Source organism: Eschrichtius robustus, chromosome X, assembly GCF_028021215.1.
Source record: "Eschrichtius robustus isolate mEscRob2 chromosome X, mEscRob2.pri, whole genome shotgun sequence".
Classification (NCBI taxonomy): Eukaryota; Metazoa; Chordata; class Mammalia; order Artiodactyla; family Eschrichtiidae; genus Eschrichtius; species Eschrichtius robustus.
This window is the reverse complement of record NC_090845.1, coordinates 99368502-99392704: the sequence shown is the minus strand read 5'-3', so window position 1 is coordinate 99392704 and position 24203 is coordinate 99368502. Positions and strand designations below refer to the sequence as shown.

The following is a 24203-nucleotide window of genomic DNA, read 5'->3' as shown; positions in this document are numbered from 1 at the left end:
TGGAAAGCATGTCATACTCTAGGCATAGACGGCAACCTTTCAGCTCCATGACACAAACGGGGCTGAGCATTATTCACCAGTACCATTGTGTGTCTTGGACAGGGCTGTCAGCATTGACATAGAGGGGAAGAAAGAAAGAGTAGGAAAAGAAAGAGCAAGGAAGTGGGTAGAGAGAGAGGACAGGAAGAGCATCATGGTAGGCAGCAGACATGTACCTCCAGTGTAACCCAGGGGATCCTGTGCCATAAGCCATCTTCCCTCCACCCCCCACCTCCGCCTCTAGATCATGACAGAGATTAAGAAATGCCCCTGCCCACCGAGGAGGGGCAGATTCTGGATCTGAGCTCCTTTCTTCCCAGGCAGACTATGATACATTGCTCACTTGCCATCTCTCCCACCTCTAGGCTTTATGCCGGTTGTTGTGTTTATGTTCATTACCAGGCCCACTCAGACCTACTTCTTCCTTAGCCTGCAGGTTTATGTTAATTTCGGAGATGATTCTTTCCTGTGTCCGATTTACTTTATGAGCCAGTTGCTCACTTCCTGCTGCTTGTTTGTAGCCTCTCCCTCTAAATGTTTAACAATGTTTACTCGCTGCTCCACCCAAGCAATTGATGACCAGTGTGTAGCGAACTCTCAACTATTCAGGGGCTGATGTAACCACCCCGTGAAGGAAACAGATTTCTTGCAAACTTCTCCACTTTCTTCTCCTCCACCTTTTTCCCACTCCCTGTTTTCTGGCCACTTCCCTGCTTGGGAATCCCTCATCCAAGTTGGGAAGGAGGCAAAGATGATGAAAACCGTAGCTCATCCTTCTGTCAATTCGCCAGCAACTGTGGGTTTCCAAAATAATTTTTTTAAGAGTAAAAAGAAACTAGCGATTAAAACAGTATTTGTCTATTCCATGAGAATCTCCATCATCCACGTTCTGTTCTCTCCAGTTAAACTGAGTATTTGGAGCTTTTTAAAAAAATGTATTAAGATCAATATTTCACAATCTCCTGGAATTTTATCCATGCTTTGAATCCTCAGCTCCACCCCTCCATGAAGACTCTTCGGACTATTCCAGTTCTCCTCATTGTCTAGCTCCAGATTCTAGCACACTGAGATTCTTCTGTTGGGTGTAGCATGTCCCAAAAGACACATTTTAAAGTCAAAAGATTTTTTTTTAATTCATTGATCAGAGTCTGCACACTCACCCAGAAGTGTATGCTCCTGAACACCCAAAGAACCCCATACCTTTCACCTATAGCTGCTATTTACACCAAGCATCACATCATGGACATACCAATTTTTTTTTTTTTGAGTGTCAAGAGTCAATTGTTTGTGTATTTGTTACAGAGTTCAAACTCCACAGCTGAAAGTGAGCCAGTCTTTATTTGCATAATATTTATCTTGGAACAAAGTTTAGAAATAGAAACTTGAACATACCAATTTTATCAGAGGTCTTTTTGCTATTGGTAACCTCAAGCCTGGAGGTCCTCATTTACAGAGTAATTCTTCCTGACAATAACCGATTCTCTCTACCTTGCTGGGATCTACAGGAAGTTGGAGGAACACTGTCTGGCTTTGGTCTTTGGTCCCCTGAAGTTACAGTGTCACAATTTGGGGATATCTTCTCTTCAGCCCCCAGGGCTTGATTTAGTGGCATGGGCTTTAAGATTACTGGTTGTCTTTAGCCTTTCAAACAAATATTTCTGCAGTCTCTACTGCTCATTTGGAACTGAACACATACTCCTACTTACCAATTTATAGAAGTCTGATATACCCAACCAGATTCCAGGAAAAATGCCCTTTACTTCTCTGTACCACCCCTCATTGTGCCTCAGACAGAATTGGCATAATTTAAGGGCCAAGCTCCAGAGTCATATTGTCTGAGTTTGAATTTTGGCTCTGCACCTAAAGCTGAGTAACCTTAGGCATGTTCTTTAAACTCTGTGTGCTTCAGCTTCTTCATTTGGGGAGAATATTTACCTCATGAGGTTGTTGTGGGGATTAAATGAGTAAATATATGTAAAGTGCTGTATGCCTGGTGTAAAGTAAGCATTTCACAACTAGCTATTCTGATAAGGAGAAGAATTGACCAAAAAACTGGTGACCCCAGTTCCTGAATCATTAACATTTGATGAGCTCTATGCTCCAAGCCTTAATCCTGCCCTTTTATGTTTTTTTCATTTTCTTATACTTAGGTCCCCACTCTGATGATGGACACCCAGTTCTCTGAGTTCACACCGGACATTACTCCCATCATGCTTGCTGCCCACACCAACAACTACGAAATCATCAAATTGCTCGTCCAAAAACGGGTCACTATCCCCCGGCCCCACCAGATCCGCTGCAACTGTGTGGAGTGTGTGTCCAGTTCAGAGGTAGACAGCCTGCGCCACTCCCGCTCCCGGTTGAACATCTATAAAGCGCTGGCAAGCCCCTCACTCATCGCCTTATCAAGCGAGGACCCCATCCTAACTGCCTTCCGCCTGGGCTGGGAGCTCAAGGAGCTCAGCAAGATGGAGAATGAGTTCAAGGCTGAGTATGAGGAGCTCTCCCAGCAGTGCAAGCTCTTTGCCAAAGACCTGCTGGACCAGGCTCGGAGCTCCCGGGAACTGGAGATCATCCTCAACCATCGAGATGACCACAGTGAAGAGCTTGACCCTCAAAAGTACCATGACCTAGCCAAGCTGAAGGTGGCCATCAAATACCATCAGAAAGAGGTAAGTTGAGCTCTTCTCTGCTTTGGGGGAAGCTTAATACCTCCAGAGTCCAGAGCAGGGGACCAAGAGTCAGCATTTTCCTACCACTTAGCTCTCCACCAAACAAATGGTTAGACAGGCTTCAAAAACAGTGAGGCCCATATTTATCTAAGGCACATACAACCTCTGCGTATTTTCTTTATGGCCAGAGAAGTAGGGAAAAATCTGATTCTATGATGGGAAAGCACTCATTCATTGAACGAATGCTTATTTAGCACTGTTTTAGGGGTTTGGGATACAGAAAACAAGTACAACCCTGCCTTCACGGAGCTTACAAGCTAGTGGTGGACAGTAAGTAAATGATCACATTAGTGAATATATAATTACAAACTAACATAAGGGCTCTGAGGAAGAACTTCTGAGAACACATAAAAAGGATCCTACCCTATATACTGGGGCCATGGCAATAGTGATCACAAAGGGCTTGCTGTCTGGATGTTGGTAGTTGTTGACAGAACTAAGTCCTTGGTAGCCCCTCAGCAAGAAAGCTGAGACATACATTTGAAAGATGGAGTCACACAGAGGGTGTGTGGTTCTCCAGAAGGCTGAGCGCCATCTGCGATGGTGTGACTTCCAACCTGTTAGGGTTCACCTCTTTGAGGGAGGTCAGGTCAAGCAGATCACAGCAGGAGAGGCTTTGCTTTCCAGCTTGGCCACAGTCACAATCTAGCCAGTGCTGTTCTATGCCATCTTCTTTTTTTTTTTTTTTTTATAAAGAAGCAGGCAGGTCTCACTCGACAGGAGACTGACTTCCTGTAGCCCTTTTTTTTTTTTTTTAATTTAGTTTTGGCTGTGTTGGGTCTTCGTTTCTGTGCGAGGGCTTTCTCTAGTTGCGGCAAGCGGGGGCCACTCTTCATCGCGGTGCGCGGGCCTCTCACTGTCGCGGCCTCTCTTGTTGCGGAGCACAGGCTCCAGACGCGCAGGCTCAGTAGTTGTGGCTCACGGGGCTTAGTTGCTCCGCGGCATGTGGGATCTTCCCAGACCAGGGCTCGAACCCGTGTCCCCTGCATTGGCAGGCAGATTCTCAACCACTGTGCCACCAGGGAAGCCCTGTTCTATGCCATCTTATCAAACAATTTGGGGGAGCCTTCTAGCAGGCCTCATTTAGCTCTTTAAGGAGGAAGCATGGTAGAAAGAGCAGGGACTTTGGAGCCAGAGCAACTGAGGATGGAATAGCCTTCAGCTGTACGACCTGAAGAAAGCCCCTCAAATTTCAGGACATTAGTCTTCTCATAAAATGGAGATGACAATAGTTCCTCCATTTCATAGAACTATTATGAAAATAAATGTACTTTAATGTCCATTTCCAATGCTCTCTTCCAATGCTACCTGGAGTCAGATTCAAATGGGTTGAACCGAGAAGTGCTTGCTGTCTGAAGGGCAACGAGCAGCGCCATCCCTTCATGGGTCCAGGCTCTGAGGCAAATCACATGTGTGCTCACCTGGTCCCTTTCTCTCAGACAAGAAAAAAAAATACTATCCCTCTGAAATGAGGCAGAAATGAGTACTGGGGCAACCTCGAAGGGGATAAAATATGACAGAAGAGCAACATGGAGATTTAACGGCTCCATGGGGGAGATAGTAAATGGATAGACCCACCCCTGAGTCTCCTTATCCTGTTTTTGCAACTACTTGCTTTAAGTAATTTCATTAAGCCTGAAGTTACTCAACCTCACTTTTCTCTTCTGAAAGATAGGGATAATAGGAGTACTTACCTCCCTAGAGAAATATAAAGTTTAAACAAAACAGGTAATATGCTCATGCATAGCACAAGATTCAACATATATTAGGCATTCAATAAATATTACCTGCTATTATTATTCATTTTTATTGTTACACACGGGGGACCCAGGGTATATGATCTGCTTCTGTGTACTAAAATTGTAGGTAATAGATACAGCAATGGCCATCCCCTCCCTTATCCCTTCCTCTCTCTTGCCACCCTACTGTTGATATGTAGTAGCAGTTGTGTTTAAGTTGTCTGCTATAAGGTCTAATTGACTTTTCTTCAGTTTTATATATGTGTATATTTCCATTAATGATGTACATTATGGTTTCAGTGTGGTTTTCACTTTACATAAATTGTTATAATACTGTAAGAAAAAAAATCACAAGTATGTTTAGAATACGAATTGCTTCCAGATGACAAAATGGTTAATGGGAATAGAAGTGTTAAAAACGGATATTGCAGAATATAACTAAAGTTTGCATTCCTTACCTCACTAGATAGCAGATAAACTCCATAATTGTAGGCCCTCATTCCCCTGAAAACTGACAAAGTATTTATTTTCAAACAGTTTTATTACAATATTTCATCAATTTTGTATTGGTAGATCATCTCCCAGTTACTTTATCCCTTGATCCCTTCTGCTCCTATAATCATCATTTGCCAGTTTCAGTTTCCGCTCCATTTGGAAACCATTGTGATGACTTCCTCACTCTCCTGGGGATCTGCTTAGCATATGACCATGGAGTCATCCTTGGGTTCGACATTCACTGCCCTCCAGCCCTCATTAAGCTTCTCATCATTTTTTCCCTCCTGTTTTAGCCCTTTTACTTTTCTAAAACTTTGTCCTCCATGTCCCTTATTTCATAATTTCTCTTATTACTGTTATTACAGAATATCTCCATGTTTCTATACTTTCATATGATATATTTCTTATCTATCATTAGACCAACCTGAATGTGGCAAAGGTTTATATTTCCTTTTGCTCTCTCAATTAAACATCAGAGATTCCAAAGTTGGTCTCAGAGTCTATTTGCTGTGTACATTAAAGTGGAAAGGATCATTTGTTTTATTGTGGTAAACTATACATAACACAAAATTTACCATTTTAACCATTTTTAAAATTAGAGCCCATACAATTGAGTTTCATATTTTGCAGACCACATTATTTTCAATCCATAACACTGGCAAAGTAGCATCTTTTAGCTATTAAAATTATGGATATTCAGCGGTAATACAAAGGTAATCCAAAAAGCACTGTATTTATGCAGAGATCAACAATTTTAGGTCTGGTGGTAGTCACTCATCACTGTGAATCAAATCAATGAGAACTTTGGAATTTGATAGACTGAACTGTTTCCGTCAGACCACATCAAACTTCAACTCCAGGTTTGCAGCAAATGCAGCAAGGATAATGAGTGACTGTCAACTTCAATGTCAATGATTTCATGAAAAATAATATACCCTCATAGAGTCACATAAACTCAAATATGGCCCAAAGTTTAGTCCCATGGCCAGAGACTTCAGAATTCTTTTAGAATTTATATATTTAGCTCCACATTTCCTAAGACAAGTTATCTCTTTTTGTTGTTGTTGTTTTTTGTTTTTGTTGGTGGTGGTAATTATTAATATACTTTATTATTTTTTTAACATCTTTATTGGAGTATAATTGCTTTACAATGGTGTGTTAGTTTCTGCTTTATAACAAAGTGAATCAGCTATACATATACCTATATCTCCAAATCTCCTCCCTCTTGCATCTCCCTCCCACCCTCCTTAACCCAACCCTCTAGGTGGTCACAAAGCACCGAGCTGATCTCCCTGTGCTATGCGGCTGCTTCCCACTAGCTATCTGTTTTACATTTGGTAGTATATATAAGTCCATGCCACTCTAACTTCGTCCCAGCTTACCCTTCCCCCTCCCCGTGTCCTCAAGTCCATTCTCTATGTCTGCATCTTTATTCCTGTCCTGCCCGTAGGTTCTTCAGAACCATTTTTTTTTAAAGATTCCATATATATGTGTTAGCATACGGTATTTATTTTTCTCTTTCTGACTTACTTCACTCTGTATGACAGTCTCTAGGAACAGTATGGAGGTTCCTTAAGAAACTAAAAATAGAACTACCATACGACCCAGCAATCCCACTACTGGGCATACACCCTGAGAAAACCATAATTCAAAAAGAGTCATGTACCACAATGTTCATTAGCTCTATTTACAATAGCCAGGATATGGAAGCAACCTAAGTGTCCATCGACAGATGAATGGAAAAAGAAGATGTGGTACATATATACAATGGAATATTACTCAGCCATAAAAAGAAAAGAAATTGAGTTATTTGTAGTGAGGTGGATGGACCTAGACAAGTTATCTTAACAATGACCACAGATAAATTTTAGTTTAGTTTCTCTTCTGAATTGTAACTTCATTTCCGCTAAAGAACTCTGTAATCCTTCCCAACCTGTGAATTATAGATTTTTAAAATCTGTGATTCCATTGTCTCAACTGAGTATAGTCTCTAATTTTCTCTATTCAAATCCACATGTCAAGTTTAAGACTGAATACTCTCACCTTGAACAAATGAGCAATGTCCTTATTTTAGGGGTGTTTTTTGTCATTTCAAGTTTAGTGTGTTTGGATAAGAAGCAGAGTCCTGTGAGTTACTGAGGTTCTAATAATTCAGGTATCTCTGAGCACTTCATTCTCAGAGCTCTTGATCTAAGGAAGCAGACTGATAAGTTTTTTCAATAAATATCCATAATCTAGCCATTAAAAAAGTGAAACATACACACAGTGCTTAAGGCCACAAGCATAAAAAAGGTCACGATCATTGTATAATACACTTGATCATCAGTTCTCATCATACAAACTCCTTTTGTAGAATGTGATGGACACAAATAAACAAATGGAAACTAACTTTATCCTTCTATTATATCTATAGCAAATGAACTCAGCTTTGCTATGTTAGATAAGATTCCTCAGATTCCTTGAAGGCATATACTTTATGTGTGCTTACTCATCAAGAAGAAAAATATATTCACATCTTAAGTGAGTCACACTCCAGGGTCTGGTGGAACACATTCAATTTGAGGGTTGCATGTTATGAGCCCCTAAAAAATTGGAGACACTTTCTTAAAGGTGTCTAGATGATCTTTTCTAGATGACCTTCAGGCCCTTAAGAAGGCTAGACAAGAATTATCTCCCAGGACCAGAATTATTCAAAGGAGAAACAACCTGTAGATGGGAATGGGACAACTAAGCTAAAACAGAAATTTTGTCTTCTTTTTCATACTTGATTACATGCTTGATTCCAGTTGGACCATGGGGGTCTTTCTTCTCAGTGTCTATACTCAGAGCAGGAAAAAGCAGATACACCACTTCTCCACTTTCTAGTGTCATGCCTACTGACACCCTGTTCAGTCTTCTTTCAAAGCTTGCTGTGATTCCAACAGGGCAGAAATTCCCAGTACAAATCGAAATTTTCTCAACAGGTGGAGGTATTATAAGGGAGGAACATTAGAGACTCCTTCATCAGGTGAAAGTACCCAAAGATAAGCCTGCTCACATCAAAAGTTGCAAACAGACAATATGTCTCTATGTCTCTTAAACCTTGAGCTACAAAGCTTTATTCAAAAAAACAAAAAAACAAAATATTTTTCTCTATAAAATGAGCTGCAACACAACTGATTTTCCAAAACTGGAAGCTAGGAGTTGCCAATATTAAAAATTTAGAAGATAATGGTTTTAAGAAAAGCCAATGTTTCCCCAAGTTTAAGTAAGAATAAAACTATTTAAAAATGATCAGTATTGCCAGAATTTGTTATCATCTAGAGGCATGTGTATTTATGTGTTTTCAACAACAGATTTTGTTAATGGCATCTTTGATTAAAGGAATCTGAAACACTGAAGTTGTGTTTCCTACCTGTGACTCCCTAGTCTGCTTTACATGAATACTTGTGTTAAACTAAAAAATACCTCTTGAGATGCTTTCAGCATTTTACTAGGGTCTTTAAGATGAAATTGTGACAAGGGGTAAAGAGTTCAGTGGTTTTCCTTACCTTGCTAAAATGCAGTTTCATTCTTCAGAGGTATAAATGGAGATCACCTTCAAAGACTCTTTATTACCCTGAAGAGATGTGACACTTGAGACTGATGGATAGCCGTATCTGTCAATACAAATAGCCCCCAAATAACGTCAGGAACTAAAGGTTATTTTTTCTTTATTTTTAGGGTTTTTTGGTTGGTTGGTTGGTTGGTTGGTTTGTGAGCTAAGGATTACATAGTCAGAAGAAAAACAAGTTTTAAATGAGGGGTAGGGTCCTTGAAAAAACTAAGACGTATACCCTAGATGAAATGGCTAAATACCACTAGTCTATTAAGATATGGCTGTCAATACAAGAACACAATAGTCAGCTTTGATGTAAAAAATAAATCTAGTTGGATAATAGTGGGTTAATAATGTGCAGAATTTCATAACTTCCTCAGGAACAAAATCTTAGCCTTAAATGGAATATAATTCACTATTTCTTGAAAGGTGGCTTTTTCATTGTTGTTTTTTCCTCATTACTATTCCTAGAAGAACTGAGTAGACTCCCAAGAAGAATTTAACTTGGTGGAGAAAATAAAGCTCAAAAGAATGAAACAAAAACTGATGCTAACTATAAGTTTGACATTGAGTAAAATAAGGAAGCTCTAATCTCTTAGAAAACAGGTATAGAACTACTGGATAATCTTTACATGTCACATAGACTTTCAGGTATTTTCATATAGACATTTTTCAGCTATTCCTAAAAAGTTCTGATTTCATGTATTCTTTCCCATTGTCAGATATATCAACCAAAGTCTTTGAAAACTGTATCATTTTGTGTGTTCCTTATTACCATTGAAGGTCGGCAAAAAAGTTATAACTATCATTTGACAAACAGGAAAGAACTATATTTCAGAGATGCGTTAGGACTATCTATCTGACAAAGCCAGAAGAACTTCAGATTCCTGGTATAATACTTTCTCTGAGTATATTCCACCTTCTGTTGAGAGGGGTTCTTTTATGCTGGTTTGGTAGCCTCCAAATTCACCACCAGGTAATTTAAGATGACCACAAGTTCTTTGATTTGTGAATGAAAGTTTATTAGTTAAAATTTGTTAAAACACGTTACAGTAAAATGGTATGGACCAATAGCTAATAAGGACTATATTCAATTATAATCTAATAACTAGCAGTAATCATCATACATAAGAATGCAACTAAAAAATAATAAAAAATTAAAAAAGAATGCAACTTATGTAGTTACAACTTCCCACACATTTAGCCAAAGCACACAGGGATGAAGAATTAGATGCTTCCTAATTCATTGCAATCTACCAGCCTATCTCCCTTAGTTTTCATACCTTAAATTTGTCTTAGAATGGTGAGCCTATCCCCCTCTCTATCCCTCCATGCCATACAAGAATTGACTTTGGTGTTGTTCTCAGGAAGATCCAGAAAAGTTTGGATAAAGGACCGGAGGGGAGACGCAGGATTCCAATCAGAGGTATCCAATCAGTGGACTGCCAAGTTAGTTAATCCATCTTCCTCTAACTGGGCTTTTAAGTGCATGACCTGTGTCAATTGCCAACCAATTATTTCTATCAATATTAACAACTTAGGGTTGGCTAATTTGCATATGACAAAAACAAGGCTTGGTTCATAAATGCGATTAGGAACTAACTCTATACCATGGTTTTCCACCGTAAACGGCTGCATAACTGTTGACAACTTGTTACTTTTCTTCTCTCTCCTAAAAATACCTTCCCTACTAGCTCTTGTTCCTAAGTATGTTCTTACTTCCTACACTTATTTCTTATCACTATTAACTTTACTTTTAATTCTGTTCTGTAAGAGCAAACATACTTAATACAACAATCCATTGCTTGGAGCAAGGTAACATCTTAACAACTCATAAACATATATAATCACACAATCAAAGCAAACATTGCAATATATTTTATCTAATCCTGAGGTGCCATTATAGCATAATCTTTCCAGGTGAACCCATCTAGCCAAGAGGCTAGATAGTTCCGCATATTACACTGTTGTAGCATCTTCCCGTTTGACACCTAAGGACCATGTTGACTATTATGTGTTTCATAGGCTGGTTCAAGCTTTATCTTGTTTCAATGTCTGGAGTAGTCTCACAGATTTCTTTTGATGTATTTTGATGACTTGCTTGAGTAAGTATGGTTGATTGTGTTCTCTCATTACTACTAACAATTTTAACAAGCTCACACTAATCTGTTGTGGAATTGTTATGAAGTCCATATTCCAGAGTTCTACTTGGAAGAATAGCTACCCTTCAGTATCCATCTTATTTGAGGTGTACCAGATCTTTCCATTTACAGTTAAATTGCTCATCAAATAGAATTCATAGCAGGTTGATGTTCTCTCCTTGGATATGTTTCCTGCTCTTGCACAAGTATTTATGCCTTGAGTTTCATTTTGACACAAAGTTATAGCCCAGTTTCCTGAAGTCCAAATTTCTAGTGGAGAGTGTATATCTTCCCTGACTGTTTCTAAACCTTTAATTAAAGCATAGATTCTATCTTTTAACTTTTATCCAGTTACTCTGTTATTCTTCTTCTTGGTTGCTACATATATAGATTTCCTTATTTAACTCTAATCACTATTTTTCCTTATAAAACTGCTCCTATTGGAATGGTGGGATAAATGGTTACTTCTTGCTTTCCCACTGCTCTATTTAGGTTAATTGGCATAGTTCCTTTGCACTGCATCTATTATTTACCACTTTGGACATAGTGTATAGAGTGGCCTACCCTGGGCAAGTAAGGCTCAGTTTGTCCAGTTATTGCAGCAGTAAAGTCCCTCAATCTGCTGCCTGGTATGGCTTGTAATTATCCACAGTAGTTGCTTGTAATATAACTTTTATTTCTCCTCTTTGTGTCTTTGTTCACCCCTCTAAGTCTCCTGGATCCTCACCTACTCTATCAATCTTCCCACGTAGCAGTCTACTGTGAAACTTTCTCATACTAGTATTTTTCAGTAGCTCCATAAGTTCTTCTGATTTTCAAAATGGTCTCTAAAAATACAACAAACTAGTGAATATAAAAAAACAGAAGCAGACTCACAGATATAGAGTGGTTACCAGTGGGGAGATGGGAGAGGGAAGGGGCAAGATAGGGGTAGAAGAGTAAGAGGTACAAACCATTAGGTGTAAAATAAGCTACAAGGATATATTGTACAGCACAGGGAATATAGCCAATATTTTATAATATCTATAAATGGAGTATAACCTTTAAAAATTGGGAATCACTATATTGTATACCTGTAACTTATATAATATTGTACAGCAACTATATTTCAATTTAAAAAAAAATTTTAAGAGTCTGTGTAAAAAAAAAAAGAGTCTGTGTAGCTTTTCTTGATACAGCAATCTCTTTTTTTTTTTAACTTTTATTGAAATATAGTTGCTTTACAATGTTGTGTTAGTTTCTGGTGTACAGCAAACTGATTCAGTAATACATATATATTCTTTTTCATTACAGGTCATTACAAGATATTGAATATACTTCTCTGTGCTATACAGTAGGACCTTGTTGATTATCAATTTTACATATAGTAGTTTGTATCTGCTAATCCCAAACTCCTAATTTATCCCTCCCCCACCCTCTTTCCCCTTTGGTAACCATAAATTTGTTTCCTATGTCTGTGAGTCTGTTTCTGTTTTGTAAATAAGTTCATTTGTATCATTTTTTTTAGATTCCACATATAAGCGATATCATATGATATTGGTCTTTCTCTGGCTTACTTCACTTAGTGGGATAATCTCTAGGTCCATCCATTTTGCTGCACATGGCATTATTTCATTTTTTTTTATGGCTGAGTAGTATTTCATTGTATGTGTGTGTATATATATATATATATATATATATCACATCTTCTTTATTCATTCATCTGTCGATGGACATTTAGGTTGCTTCCATGCCTTGGCTATTAGCTATCTCTTTCTTAAATTTGTTAAATAAACTTATCCTGAAATTCAGTGGCAAAACTGACTTATGTTTCTCCTGCTACTGCTCATCCAAATAAGACCTGGTTATATAGTCTATAATTTTCCCCATTTACCTTTAAAGGTAGCTAATAATCTGTGTATGCAGAGCTCACTTAGTATTAGATGCAGCATCTGTCATGTTGGTTAGCTCTGAAGCCATCTGTATTAAAAGTCTTTTTAATCCCTTTGACTATAATATGCTTTAGGACTCTATGTGAATTGATATAGTCTGGTTTCCCACGAGTGTGGATTGACTTCTACATGTCATTTCTTCACAATTTTCATATACCACTTTGTCTAATGGTATATTTTTATGTCTTTACCTAGTTGCTGCCCATATTGTAAGATGCAAAGGCCATTCTCTAGGAAGAAGGACCGTAGTGTCCACAGGCTTGTATGAAAGGTAGCTATTCTTCCAAATGGAAGTAAGGGTACCCTATGGCATGCAATTAGTATGATCAGTGAATTTCCTGAACGTGTATTTGGTCCCTCTCTGTTTTGATATGGGGGTCTTCCAACTATTGCATTTCCCCCCTCTGGTAGCTGTAGAATTACTGTGGCTATAACCAGTCCACATTTTGTTTAAATTCATTATTGCTCCCATTTCTCAGTAGTAAAGATTTCTGTCAAGGTTGAAGCAGTTTCCCTTATAATAAGCCTATCAGCTATTCTTTATAAATGTAGTTATACCCAAGAAGGTGTACTTTATCTGCTTCTACTTGTGGACCATCATGTCTAAGCCTATGCCATAAGTGTTTGACTTTTCCATAGGCGAATAGTCCTTGTTAGGGCTTTGTCTAGCCCTTCTAGTACTAGTACTTCTCTCCTGTTGTTATTTGGTGTAACTTGCCATTTCCTTTTGAGCAACAATGTTGCAGAGTAGTTGTGATATGGGTCAGCATTTGAGGGAACAGTCCTGCATTGGAACTTCTTGGCCTCAGCTTTTTCAAAGGTTTCTCCCTGGCAAGAGTTATCTGTAAAGCTTTCTGCACTTTTATTATCTGGTAGATGGCTGCTTTTTAGAATTATTTCCCCCAGTCTGCTATAGCATCCTTTGGCTGACACATTCTGTCCGAAAGGCCTAGTAAGTAGTTCTATCTTTTCAAGTAAAAGTGCCCCAATATTGTCCTATTAATGTGAATGTATTCACTATACTGCCATCCTGGAGGATATTCCCCTTTTAGTTTCCACTCATTGTAGAACGGTGAAATTGGGTCCCAAGATGTGATAGAGTTCATCAGGTCTTCACTCTATTGTTAGGTAAGGAGTTTCTTTTCTTTGCTAGTGTTTGCTCCTATTATCAGAAATCCTAACAGGAGAACAAGTACAGGTAAAGAAAGAACCCTATTGCTAAAGTCAGAGCTTTTTGTATAAATAAATACAAAGAAGAAAAGAGACCAGCCTCTGCCAGAAGCAAATCAAATAGTGCTTGTTCTATAATAGATTAGTAATGAAACTGTGCATAACTAGGAGAAAAACTGTTATTGCTAACATTCAGAAAAATTAGAATATATTTGACACAGAGAAATGATCACTTTTCACATGCTGGTGGAGGCAAATGAGGTTTTATCTACTTAAGTCATTGTTAATATTAAAGAGTACTTCCTTCATATAATTCATCTATGTCTAACATAGCTTGATCTGTATCCAAGGTTAAGTCTTCGTCTTCTCTTTGTGTAAGTATTGATTCTAAGTCTGAGAGATCAGGAAGGTCTGGTAGTGAAGCTTCTTCGGAAAGAGGTGCATCTGTTTCTATCTGTTCTGCTCTGTCATCTTGCTCTTCACGAGGAACTGGTCCTTGTGAAATCAACTGTAGAAGCTCTTCAGCTATTCCAGTTAACTGGGCTATACAATCAACAAGTCTACCAACTAGTACAGGGATTGACACAGACTCCATGCCTCTGTGCTTTCCTCAGTAGATAAAATATTACTAAAAGCTGTAGTAAATGGGCTCTTGGTGACAATGGATCCTATGGGGCTGGCAATGGTTCTGTGGTTGGTTTGGTTGAGAAATGAGGCTGTTGATATGATGATGATGATGATCAAGTACAGAATGAGGCCAGCGGTCCTACAGTACTTTTTGATAAATTTGGTGAACCTCCCACAAAATTTACATGTGGTTCTCTTGTTTGTGTTGGTAGTGAACTGCTAGTATAATGACCATCAGACAGATTGCCACAGCCAAGAGAAAACAGAAAAGCAGATCTAGTAATAGAAAAGAGAAATATAAAGTTAGTATCCTTGAGCCTTTCTCCATCATATAGTTTCTGGCTATAGGATAACGTTGAAAATGTACCCCTAGCTATTGCTCCTCGTATTTTGATGGCCTTATGAGGGTCTACTACTCATAGTCCCCTTTACGCTTCTCACGGTCTTTACCTCTTCTTATGGGATTTGAGAACAAAGTGAGCATAGGTAGTTTGTCTATCTTTCTTGAACATCTCTATTGAGGAGGAGACATACACTCAGAGCCTTTCAATTAATCCTGTTTTATTAGTACCTTTGCCTCATTGCCATTTATATCTGGTGCTGCTAAGTTCTTTCTGTGTTTTTAATAATTCATTCATTAAAGTTTCCGATTGCCCCTGCAGTCTGGGGAATTTATGGTAAATGAAAGTCCCACATTCTCTGTCTTTTCCCAAATTTTGTATAACTTCTGTTATAAAATTAGTTCTTTGGTCATTTCCTATCACTGCCAATATTTCATATCTAGCAGCTATTTCTCCCAAATTTGGCTAAAGCCATGGTCATACTATTCTCATCTGTATGTCTGTGTGCTCTACAAGCCCTATTCCTAAGTTTATACCTCTTTAAGGTAATATTCCTTGTTTAAAAATCTAGAGAATGGCCCAATATAATCTACCTATCACACTTGTCTGGTTTACCATCCCCCACTCCCCTTAAAAATGAGTTTGCTGAGGCTTCAAGTTTTTAGTAATTCAACATAGCTCATATTGCTTACTCGTTTCTTTGATTCATAGTTTTTTTTGTCCACTCTTTCTCCTCTGCTTACCTAGAATATTAATGTCCACATGCCCTGAGCTTTCACATGCCCAATCTGCAACCTTAAATTGAACTGACAAGGGACCTGAGTTGAGACTTGGAGTTCCCAAGACTGCAGAGTCTGTATTAGTTTTGGCGGGGGTCAGATTGTCTCCTCTCTTATTCTAAATAGATTATTCTGTCTTTCCATTCTGATGAGCTGGTACATGTCCTACATGAATTGCTAAATTCCTTTCATTGATTTCTTTTCATATCTCCCTTCACCAGATTGTTTTTCCTGCAGTAGGACAGTCTGTAATTTTCTATTTATTAGAACATATATCTCCAGTCCACAGCTGATTAGTGTAGCTATGTTCTTTTGGCCAGTTGTTTTCTTGGGCATATATACACATTAAATTTCTAACTACCAGTCCTGCAAATTGAACTGGTTTCCTCTCTCCAGCCTCAGTCAAGTTTTCCCAGTGGAGAGTATTAGGAAGCAACCATCCACCTCCCTCTTTTAGGATACTGCCAAATCTATCTTTGCCCTGTTTCCAGCAGTTCTGACCAGAGTGGGGCCCAGCAAGCCACAGGCTTTACCCCAGCTACTTGTACTCCTTAGGCCTTTATTGGAGTAGAGCAAATCATCCGCCAGATGGTCTGTGATTTTCACATGGAGCTTGCTAGCTTCCACAGGGTGTGGTTTGATCCACTCGGTTATATACTATCTTCGCCTAGTATAAGTCCTATCAGAACCTCACATTTGTTTTTTGCCCAAAATCCTGACAGTAGACATGGGGTTTGCCCTGATGATAAGGGTCCTAACCGTAATAACCAGAAGGCATGATTTTGGTTGGAGGCAACTTCCATCTGAAATATGGGAGAATCGGTACTAGATGCATGGCAGTTTATTAACTCACAGGATCTCTGCTTTTTGATTAGAGAAAAAGCAATCTAGTGGAAGGAAATAATGGTAAAAAATCATGAGAGGAATTTGGCATTAATGTAGAGCACGAATCAGCTCATCAGAAGAAAGACACAGAGTAAGGTGTGTGTTAAATAGTAGTAGAGAGCACCATCAAACTTTTCAAAGGAAGCGATAAACTACTATAGTGCCCATAGCCCAAGGGCACAAGAGGGTAATAGGAACATACTCACACAAAACCTATTTAACTTCTGGCTTCCCTTTCACCCAGTTTCTTTTCTCAGCTTCTCTACCTCCCTCTAGGACTCTGTTATTAATCTTCTTTGTTGATACACCTCCATTTATTCACCTATGTGTTTCATTCTATTTCATTCTCTCTGTATCTCCATCTTCCACTACCCCTTCCCATCATCTTTTCTTCCATCTCTCCCTAAGCTGGCCAAAATTTAGAAACAAATTATAGTCCATTAATCAAATAGATGTATTTACAGAGTTTTACATGACACAATCTAAATATAAAAAGCAGAGAGGTAGAACACTTCATATGTTGCTATCTTATAAAGACAAATGTAGTTATCTATTATTTATGCAACCCTTGGTTTATTTTTTCTATCTCTTGGTCACCTTTGACGGGAAAAAAACATTCCTGACCTAGCCTTAACCCTGTTGACCACTGTGTTAGCTAATCCACAATTCCTATCTTCAAAGCATCTTGGAACCTAGGAGCTGGGGATGGGGCGAGGGCAGGGAGGGTGTTGAGAAATTAGCAAGTACTGCAGTGCTAGGAAATAGTAAGTGTATAGCATCAGCTTATTCCAGTTATGATAATTTCCAAAGCAACCAAACCCTGACCCTAAGGTGTTTGCCTAAAGGTGTATTTTGGATAGTTTGCACCTAGCCCCAACTCACCTTAAGGACCCTTTTATTAGCTGTTCCTTCTGCCTAGAATCCCTTTCCCCCAGAAAAAAAAAATGGCTTCTTGTCATTCTGGTCTCAGCTCAAATATCATCCCCTCAGATTTCAGACCCTCCAACCTGAAAAAGCCTCTTAATCATCCCTTTCTCATTTTGCATACAGTGCATTTTTACATTATAGCACCTATAATCACCTCTTGTTTATTCATTTGTTTTTCTGTCTGTCACCCCACCCCACATACATATAGACTAAAATGAAGTTCCATGAGATTAGGAAGCTTGTCTGTTTTGTTTTCTGCTGTATACCCAAGGCATAGAAGAGAGGCTGCCGCATAGTAGGTAACCGGTAAGTATTGTTAAAGAAAGAAAGGAAGGGAAGAAGGGAGGGAGGAACAACTTTTAACTCTTTCATTCAGTAAATATTATCAAGTGTCAAATATTCATGGATAGCAGGGGGTACAAAGATAAAACAATTCATCAAAACACATGGTTAATAAAATGAGCGGGCAACGCACAGAGAAAATATTCACAAAAAATATATCTGACAAAGAACTTGTAACAAGAATATATAAAGCGCTCCTACAACTCAATAATAAAAAGACAAACAAACCAATTAAAAATGGGCAAATGGGCTTCCCTGGTGGCGCAGTGGTTGAGAATCTGCCTGCCAATGCAGGGGACACGGGTTCGAGCCCTGGTCTGGGAAGATCCCACATGCCACGGAGCAACTGGGCCCGTGAGCCACAATTACTGAGCCTGCGCATCTGGAGCCTGTGCTCCGCAACAAGAGAGGCCGTGATAGTGAGAGGCCCGCGCACCGTGATGAAGAGTGGCCCCCGCTTGCCACAACTAGAGAAAGCCCTCGCACAGAAACGAAGACCCAACACAGCCATAAAATAAAAAATAAATTAATTAATTAATTTTAAAAAAAAATTTAAAAAAAAAAGTGGGCAAAAGAGTTGAACAAACATTTCACAAAGGAAGAAAAATAAATAGCTAATAAGCACATGAAAACATATTCAATATCATTAGTCATCAGGGAAATGCAAATTAACATCACAATGAGATACCACAATACACTCACTAGACTGGTTAAAATTAAAGACTGACAACATCAAATGTTGACAAAGATGTAGAGGAACCAGAATTCTCACACATGCTTATGGGAGTATAAAATGATACAACCTCTTTGAAAACGTCTGGCAGTTTCTTATAAAACCAGGCAAGTACCTATCCAGTCCTGGCAATTCTACTCTGAGGCATTTACCCAAGAGAAATGAAAGTTCACAGAAAGATTTTTATAAGAATGGTTATAGCAGCTTCATGCATAATAGCCAAAAAAAGTGGAAAGAGCCCAGATGTCAATCAAAAGGAGAATAGATAAACAAACTGTGATATATTCATACAATATGATACTAATCAGCAATAAAAAGAAATCCACTACTGATAGGGATAACAACATGAATGGATATCAAAAACATTGTACTTAATGAAAGAAGCCAGACACAAAAGAATATATATTGTATGATTCTATTCATATGCAATTCTAGAAAATGCAAAATGATCTACGGTGGAAAAATCAAAATAGCAATTGCATCTAGGGGAGTGGAAACTGACTGGAAGAGGCTAAGAGAACTTTCTGAGGTGATGGGTTATACAAGATTACGCATTTTTCAAAACTCACTGAATGGTACTCTTAATATTTGTGCATCCCGCTGTATGTAAATTTTACTCACCCCCAAAAAGTGACCAAGCATGATCCCCAGCCTCAAAAACTATATATCAGATGAGATGACATGGCCATAAGTATTCTAATAAATGTTCACATTTATTGAAGACCTATTACACTTCAGGTACTTTCTTTTTTAATATTAGTACATTTAATCCACTTGATAACCCTGTGACATTACAGATGAAAAAATTGAGGAACAGAGAAATTAAGTAAATTGCCCACCGCCACATGGTAAGTGAAGACACAGAATTGGAAGTCAGTCCAGGTATGATTCTTAAAGTCCTGTGCCAAAGGGCACAAATTCAGGTGCCTACAGGAGGAAAATTTGCCTTATTCAGGCCAGAGCTGACATCACGTTCTAAGCAAGAATAGAACTCAAAATGTTAATCTCATTTCCCATCCCTGGAAACGGGCTGAATTCCAAGTTGACTGTGAGTCCCAAAGCAGAGGGATGGAGAGAGCCAGCTCAGTCCCCTCAGCAATCTCCATCATCTGTGACAGGAATGTTGTGTCCATTTTACCTGCCCTTCCCCTGACCTACTGAATTGGCCCACTCATAAACTACTCACCTGTGATAGAGCCAAGATGGATGAGAGGGTCAAGGTTATGCCTATCAAACGTTTACTGGACTTTTGCTTTCAAATGGGATGTGAACGCTCCCGTCACAACTAAAAAACAACAACAAAATGATAAACTACAAAATTAATAGGTTTTAAAGATATCTGCGATCTGTGGAAACAAGGACAAGATGAACTAAAATTTCAGAGTGAAGAGTCTTTCATAAGAATGCTGATAATCACAGACTTTTTTTCTTCACTGAGACATTTGCTAATTCTGGGCACAAGTTGAAGATGAGGTTTGGCACCAAGGCAGAGGGAGTCTACTGAGGAAAATGAGAAATCTGCATAAAGTTTGAGGCTAGCATAATGGATTGGAAATTTGAGAAGCCTGAAATGCAGGGCTAATTTTCCTCACCTGAAGTTAGCTGAGGTCTAGCCTAGCACATGCGTGGAAAAGTCTGAGTGAAGTCTCCCAAGCCTCACGGTACTTTGGAGACAAATTCTCACTAGAGGGAGGGAGACTGCCACAAATATGCTACTGGTCTCTCCCTCAAACGATTTTGAAGTTGAGAGGACATGGGGAGGCTAATGAGTTAATAAGCTCAAAACCATCCCCAAAGGGCATTTTAGGCAAAGTGATTCTAAAATGTATAAGGATATATAAAGGGCTTAGTATAGCCAAAACATCTTAAGGAAGAACAAAATTGGAGGACGTATACTACCAGATATCAAGGCTAGCTATGCAGCTACAGTTATATGACAGCATGGTACTGACACAAGAACAAACAAATAAATCAGTGGAACCATGAGCCTTACCTCACACTGGATATAATAATAATAATAATAATAATAATAATAATGATAATAATTTGAAATGGACCATAGACCTAGACATGAAAGGTAAAACTGTAAATCTTCTAAATCAAACCGTTGGCAAATATCTTTGTGACCTTCAGTAGTTAAAGATTTCTTATTCAACACAAAAGCATTAACTATGAAAAAAGATTGATAAATTGGATTTCATTAAAATTAAGAACTTCAATTTATCAAAAGGCACCTTAAGAGGGTGAAAAGGCCAACTACAGATTGGGAGAAAATATTCACAATACATATATTTAACAAAGGACTTGTATCTAATATATACATATATTTTAAACTCCTTCAAATCAATAAGAAATAGACAGTCCAATTTTTAAAAATAGAACAAAGAATCGAATAGCACTTCACAGATGAGAACTTTCAAGTGGCCTTGTACAAACATATGAATAGATTTTCGTCATTATTGCTCATGAGGAAAATGCAAATTAAAATGACAATGAGACACACAAAACCCCACCAGAATAGCTAAAATTGAAAAAACAGAAAAAAACCTGACAATACCAAGCACTGAGAAGAACATGGAGCAACTGGAACTCTCATACATTATTGGTGAAAGTGTTAACTGGTACAGCTTCCTTGGGACTGTTGGGCAGTGTCTACTAAAACTAAACATACCTCTATTGAATGGCCTTGTCGTTCTACTCCTAAGTATATAAAATAAAAGATTACAAATGTCCACAAAAATACATGTACGAGAATGTTGAAAGAAACCAGATGCCTAAAAGTACATACCATATAATTCCATTTATATGAAATTTAAGATCAGGCAAATGTATCTGTAGAACAAAGGTGAATGTAGTAGTTACCTCTTGTCGGGGGCGGGTGGTTATTGACTGGGAAGAAATGTGAGGAAGCCTTCTGGGATGCTGGAAATATTCTGTCAATATAATTACGTATGTTTTTTTTTTTAAAGCATTCCGCTGTACCCTTAAAATTGATGTACTTCACCTTATGTACGCTATATCTCAAAAAATTGTTCTTTTTTTAATTTTGGGTTTCCTTCCTATAAAACCAGTAAGGACAGCAAGACAGTGATGAGAGTCTTGTCAGGGTTCAGCAAGCTGGTCATCACAGAATGGAAATGGAATGAAGTCTGAAGGTACAGAGAAGGGTCCTTGGCCTACTTCATGGCAGAGCTAAGTAAAGCAAGAGACCCTTGTAGCTGGATGGAGTTGTAAATTGACAGAAGATGAGATAAGCCACATCTTATAGGTAGCTCAGAAAGACGGCTGGGGCAGAGGCCATGCTGTCCATCTGATAACTAGAATCTTTAACCCTGTAGACTTTTATTAATCTCACTCTTATAACATTTTTGTCAGCACAACTAATCAAAAGCCACCATTTTTCTTTTAGCAGATAGTCCTACCCTGCTATTTTGTGATGCTTGTAGCTGGCAAACTGGCAATAAGTGTCTAACAGTAGGGTGGAAAAGGAGCAAAGGAATCCAAATCCTCTGGGTCTATGTTTATAGTCGATAAGTTTCTCTGCATCACGCAAGGTAAATTAGTTCATATCCAACGGGAAGAGAGGCAGTTATGTGGGAGAGATTAAAATGTGCCTTTGGTGAGTATAGGTGCCAGCTTCCTATTTACAAACAGTAAATTTTTTAACAATGCTCCCATTTCTAATGCTGCAGTACCATTTGGATACATGCATTCAACACAGATTTTTTAAAAACACCCCCAACAATATTGCAAAGTAATTATACTACAATAAAGATATTAAATAAATAAATAAAATAAAAACACCCCCAGACGCTACTTCTCATTGCCCTCCCCACCCCTGAGGAAACATCAAGAGGTCCTTGTTCCCAAAGGGCAAATTTTATAATTTTGACATAGCAGGAGCTCTCCGAGGGGCTACAATGAACAAAGCAACAGGATCTGCCCTTTAAACTCTTTTTTTTCTTAAAGAAAAATAAAAGCTACAAACCTTTGCGTTAAAAAAATAATAATAAAAAACTGCGTGCAATAAGGCATTTGCCTGTTATAGGATCTGACATTTAAAATCCCCATGAACCATATTTAATTTATCAAGAAAGAAAGGAGAGAATTGTGTGGCTGAAGAGCTAAACATGGCCCCTTCTTGAAAATATATGAAAAATTCAAAACAGAAACTGAAAAAATGGAGGGTAGGAAATGTCCTTATGGTCAATTTAGACCAGATTCTACTGAATTACTTTCTTCCTCCTCCAAAGTTGCTCACTGCTGCAGAGAGAATCACAGATTCTTGCTTGCCCTTCAGAAAAACAACTCCGTCACTGGAGAAAAACAGCCACTTTTGAAAATATGTCTCTTGGTTATTTTCCTAGACAGACAAATAGTTTCCTCAGTCTTCAAACATGAGGACAGCAACCCCATCTTGACTTGGTGGACTCTGCACGGGCTTGTCCCTGAATCTCGGCTGTTATGAGAAACCCACAGGCTCCCAGAGAGCCGGAAAAGAGCTGTAATGCTTCTAGAAAGATTCTTGGCTTTTAAATATTACCAGTGCAGAAGGCGAGGTCTAATATAAGGGAAATAAAAACAAAACTTAGAGGTAAAAGGAAAAGGGATTTTATTCCCGAGTCTTCCCTCAGCTTTCTGAGAGGGAAAAAGGAAAATTGTTTTCGTTTGTTTGTATATTTACTTTGGGAGACACGGTAAAACGATGCTAGTGGTTGGAATAGTAGGATCTGTGTCAAACAGACCTATATTTGAATTATAAATTTTTCACTTACTAACTAGAAGCTTGCTAAACTACTCTGCTTCAGTTTCCTCATCTGTAAAATGAAGATAATAAAAGTTGTGAGAATTACGTGAGTTAACACATGCAACGAGTTTAGAATGGTGCCTGGTATATAATAAGTTCTTAATAAATGCTAGCTTATATAATTGTTCTGGAGAAAATTCTGGGATCCAGGAAACAGTGTGTGGTGCATCCTGGGTACTGACTAGTGATCCCTGGAAGGTGGAGGGGGCAGTCGGGGTGAGACAACTGCAGGCATTACAGAAACTGGAAGGAAGTACCAGAGATATGTCATCTCATAGTTAGAACCAACATGACTATACACTTGGATAAAGATGTGAGGGAGCTGTCTTGTGGCCCTAATTCACACGTAACCCTTTCGGAAGACGTAAGACCAGTCACGTAGGGACTCCTTGAGGATTCGTGGATCTTCCTGGCCTACTTCACTCTCCCCTTTGCAGCCCTTGCTCACTCTGGCTCTGAGCTCTGGCAGGTGAAAACCGACTACACTTCAGGCTGCCCATTGGTTATTCCTCCCACACATGGCAAGCTGCGTGGAGAAGGCCCTCCACTTGGTATTATGGCAATGAATCTTTCAAAGCATTAACTAGCTGTTCCTTGGAAACATCCCCCGTTGACCCTTGAACAACACGGGGGTTAATCCACCTATAACTTACAGGTGGCCCTCCACATCCGTGGTTCCTCCACATATGCTGATTCAACCAACCACAGCCCATGTAGTTCTGTAGCGTTTATAATACTATTGAAAAAATCCGCGTATAGGTGGACTGTTCAAGGATCAAACCGTACCTGGAAAGTAATTGGCAAGATAATGAAGGCCATGACCCCGTGTCTAGAAAGGCTTCACCTGAACCAGCCCAGATTCTCAGATCTTCCTATGTGAATCATTTGGGTAAGAAAGGAAGCATCATACAAATACCATTGTATACTTTGTATCCCTA

General features: G+C 38.8%; 2 protein-coding genes across 2 annotated transcripts in view; one reads left to right on the top strand and one right to left on the bottom strand.

The window, feature by feature from the left end:
- TRPC5 (transient receptor potential cation channel subfamily C member 5) overlaps positions 1-24203 on the top strand; it is a 143109-nt gene that overhangs the window by 22584 nt on the left and 96322 nt on the right. Inside the window, exon 2 of the mRNA XM_068533301.1 lies at positions 2190-2711. Coding sequence (XP_068389402.1) covers positions 2190-2711 — 522 coding nt within the window. The remainder of the gene's footprint in view (positions 1-2189; positions 2712-24203) is intronic.
- TRPC5OS (TRPC5 opposite strand) lies at positions 14114-14419 on the bottom strand. The gene has a single exon (XM_068533302.1). It carries the CDS (start codon positions 14417-14419, stop codon positions 14114-14116), a length of 306 nt encoding a protein of 101 aa, XP_068389403.1.

Excerpts from the sequence above, each read along its gene's own strand:
- TRPC5OS (XM_068533302.1), bottom strand. The coding sequence starts at position 14,419 with ATGGAGTCTGTGTCAATCCCTGTACTAGTTGGTAGACTTGTTGATTGT.